General features: G+C 47.7%; 1 protein-coding gene across 1 annotated transcript in view; it reads left to right on the top strand.

Annotated features, from left to right (window-relative positions):
* The first annotated feature begins 328 nt into the window (after positions 1-328).
* Positions 329-3,905, top strand: part of SSUH2 (ssu-2 homolog (C. elegans)) — a 33,441-nt gene continuing 29,864 nt past the window's right edge. The window contains exon 1 of the mRNA XM_005872364.2: positions 329-399. Within this exon, the coding sequence (XP_005872426.1) occupies positions 372-399 (28 nt within the window). The 5' untranslated portion in view covers positions 329-371. The remainder of the gene's footprint in view (positions 400-3,905) is intronic.

The raw sequence follows: 3,905 nt of genomic DNA, 5'->3' as shown, positions 1-3,905 counted from the left end.
TACTGCGCAATGCAGCACAGGCGTCAAGGGCTCCGGCTTGAGTCAGGCGCATGAGGTTTGGATTCAGCTCAGGTGAATGGGCACCTAAAAGTGCCCACCTCCTGGGTGGTGAGGACTCGGGCAACTAGAGGCACCCAGCAAGAGGCTGGCACATAGAAAGCATGGTGAGTAGGAGCTACAGGAACCTCTGTCAATGGGCCCAGAGTGGCTACTCTCATGGGCTAGGTGCTTCCCCTCTGATGTTTCCCTCTGTTGTATTCAAATCAGGCAACAATGGGCCTCCCGTCCGGGAGGGGCCGAGGGTAGTCCCTCAGATGCTGGCGGCCAAGCCACTGGAAGGGCAGAAACCTCTTTGGCTGGACATCTGGACCATGGACAGGGATCTGAGTGATGAGGACAGTAAGTACAGCCGGGCGGTGCGGGCGCACACCTCTGTAGTGGGCATCGAGCCCCAGTGCTGCCTCGGGCTCTGTGTCTGCCCCGAGGGCATCCTTCCCTCCTTCCCTCCTTTCCTCCTTCCTCCTGTGTGCAGAGCCCATTCCCAGCCTGCAGGCTGGTGTCTGCAAGGGCCCCGGGCAGTGGAGAAGGATGGTAAAACCCAAGAGGAGAACTTTTCTCCTTAAGGACTTAATACATCCAAGTCTTACAGTCCTATCCTTCCTTTCTCCGTCGACAGTCCCCCTCCCCCAGAGCCAGATGTAAGTGTGACTGTCAGGAGTCTTATTTCAATCACAGCTGGGCTCAGCTCTTAGATGAGGTTAATTTAAAAATGTCATGAAAGGTCTTTACTCGTGGTCTCCCTCTAGCAAAGAGCTGTTCTGTTCATTACCGCTCCCGAAACAGCCTGGGTGACCCCTTCCTGTCTTTACTGGGACAAAAATACAGTGGAATATAAGGACTATTTAAAGAGACAATGAAGAAAATGGTATCTTTAGGAAAAAAATGTGCTATGTTTAAAAAATTTTTGATCCTGAATTGGAATGAGGAATGCTGTACAGTATCAGATTGGGAATTGGGAGGCTAGGGTTCAATACCAACGCTGCTGTGAACTGTCTGTGTGATCGTGGGCTAGTCATTTAAACTCTCTGAGCCGCACTTTTCTCATTCATGAAGGGAGATTGGGTGAGGAGTTCTTCATCTGAAGACCATGAAGGGGTGGGCAAAATGTTGTGTGAATGTGCTTTTTCTGGAGGTGGGAGTCCACAGCTTCATCTGACTCCCAGTGAGACCTGGGGCACTAGTCCATTTTCATAGTTGCTGAACTCGGGGCCGCAAAGGTCCTTCAAGGGTCCAGCACTCTCTGTTGTCTCTGTTGTTATCTCAAAGCTCTAAGCTTCAGAGCCCAAGTGCAATATAAAATAAACTCATGCTATTCTTAGGGCTCAATTTCAATTTTTCATATTGAAGTGGAAGCTGTATGGAGATATCTTAGCATGTGTTTGAGGAGGGCCTAACCTGACATGTTGGAAATTGTGTGTTTTTAGTCTTATTTTAATAAGCTCCTACTAACATTCAAATGCATTCTTTCCTGTCAAAACACTGCTCATTAGCGGCCTTTCCATTTATATTGGGAGTTTCTCTTAGTAGAAACGGGCTAAGTCAGATCTCAATTCAAATGCAAGCTGGGCCCATTTGTGCTGGGAGATTTTAAGTCACTTAATCTCTATGGTGTCATCTTGCAGATTTAATCAAGGATTAATTGGCTGTACAGTGCCTAAAACATCACTCAGTCTAGAGCAGGAATGAAGTAAATATTGACTCTAGAAAATTATCAGATTTTACCCTCCAGAGCTTTAAAATTAAACTGTCATTAAGGGGAGATATTATCACCTGTGATGTTTCTGTTTTGGCGTCACCCATTTAGTAAGCAAGGTGAGAGAGTAAGGCGAACGTTTTAGTTCCCTTAACATTCCAAAAATGATAGCCTCAATTCTGTCATCGGGTCGAAGAGTAAAAACAGAGGAGAGGACAGCACCGTGATGGCGAACCTTTTGAGCTCGGCGTGTCAGCATTTTGAAAAACCCTAACTTAACTCTGGTGCTGTGTCACATATAGAAATTTTTTGATATTTGCAACCATAGTAAAACAAAGACTTATATTTTTGATATTTATTTTATATATTTAAATGCCATTTAACAAAGAAAAATCAACCAAAAAAATGAGTTCGCGTGTCACCTCTGACACGCGTGTCATAGGTTCGCCATCACTGATTAGGGCCTACTGCAAGGGATGGGGCTGCCCAGAAAACGCTTTAGAAACGGAGTTGATGCACTCTGGAACTAAGTAAAATTTTCTCCAGGTTTCAGACTTGCTAATTACTACAGGACTTCCATAATTTAAATGTCCTTCTCAGGTGAGAGGTGGCTGCCCGCTTTGTCCAGTTGTTACCTTTCCCAGCCACTGAAGTGCTGTCCCTGAGTTTTTGAGTCTGTAAAGTGGGCAGCTTTAGCAAGAGAAGATCCTCCTCCGGTGACACACTTTGGGACCAAAGGTAGCACAGACGGGGACATTCTGGAAGGTGGCACCCACGTGGACGCCACCTTGAAGGCCGTTTAGCACCTCCACTGGCGGATGCTGGAATGCCTCCAACAGCATCGCCAGCTGAAGGCAGCATCCCCCCATTGACGGAAGCTCCTTCGTGGTGGGCAGCTGCCCCTCCTACAGCTCATCCTGTCAAAAGTTCTCTTACATTGAGTTGATATATCTTTCCCTGGAGCTCCTACTCTTTGGTGTTTATTCTACCCCCCAAAGCTCCTCAGAACCTGTCTGTCCTGTGTTTAAAACAAGAACTCTTCAGTCTTTTCTTCTGTTTCTTCAGTGGTCTCAGACATAATGTTTTTAATCATTCTTCTCTTAGAGGGAGATGTCCTCGCTCAGAGCTGAAGAGGAAATATCTCCTCCCTTATTCTAAAAACCATATCTTTTGTAATATAACTTCTTTGATTGCAGACTTACAGCCCTCCCAGAAATGGTAAGTCAGAGCCTGGTCCAGGAGCGTAGGACCTCAGTGGCACCTCCTCACTCCTGGTCCCTGGTCCCTAGGGAGGTAGAGGCAATGATCTGAGGCCACAAAACTGTCGCCATTAGTGACTCAGCACTGAAGAGATGGGACTGGCATCCGGACCAGCTCCGGTCCCTGAAGGTTTGTTCACAGAGTGCCCCCCGCCTTGCTCTGTGTTGGAGATCGGAGACTGGATCCGAAGCTGTCACGGTCCCTGGGTGGGAAGGGATGCTGCACTTCCGGGCAGGGGCCCAGTTGCCAAGAGCCTTGGTCACTGACCTTGGGCCTTGGCGTTTCCCACACATCTCTTAGGATGGAGGCACAGCCACCAGGGATGCAGGCCTTCCCTGCCAGGCTCGCCCTGGCCTCTCAGAGCCCCTCCGGTCTTTCCTAAGGGCTGCCACATCTTTGGAAAGGGATTGTGGGTCTGGAAACTACTAGTGGAAAGATACTGTCCCCTTTGGGGAATAAGAAATAAAACTTTTAATGGCATCATATCATAGCTTAGTGGGGAGCCCAAGAACTCTCCCAAATTTGTTTGCAGATCTCTTATCCACTGCCTATCTTCTCCTCTCAGCGACCCTCTTCCCTGAGCCCTGGTTTAGGGAAAGGTATCAAGGCCCTAAAAGTAAAGTGATTTTTCCTCTAAGACTACACAGCAGACTAGCTGCTTTGTGCTGTGCTCATGGCTGGGGCAACAAGGATGAATAAAACACTGACCTACCTTTAAGGTGTTCAAAGTCTAGTAGGGGAGGCAGACCCCCAAGCAGGTATTTTACAAGTAATCTACACTAATAAAAGAGAAACATGGTAATTAGCGTACGACCGCTACCCTTCCCATTGGCTAATCAGCATATCCTTATGCAAATTAACTGTCAGCCAAGATGGCAGCCGGCAGCCATGC

The sequence above is a fragment of the Myotis brandtii genome, unplaced genomic scaffold, assembly GCF_000412655.1.
Source record: "Myotis brandtii unplaced genomic scaffold, ASM41265v1 scaffold378, whole genome shotgun sequence".
NCBI classification, from domain to species: Eukaryota; Metazoa; Chordata; class Mammalia; order Chiroptera; family Vespertilionidae; genus Myotis; species Myotis brandtii.
The sequence above is the reverse complement of the archived record's forward strand: the minus strand, read 5'-3'. Positions and strand labels throughout refer to the sequence as shown.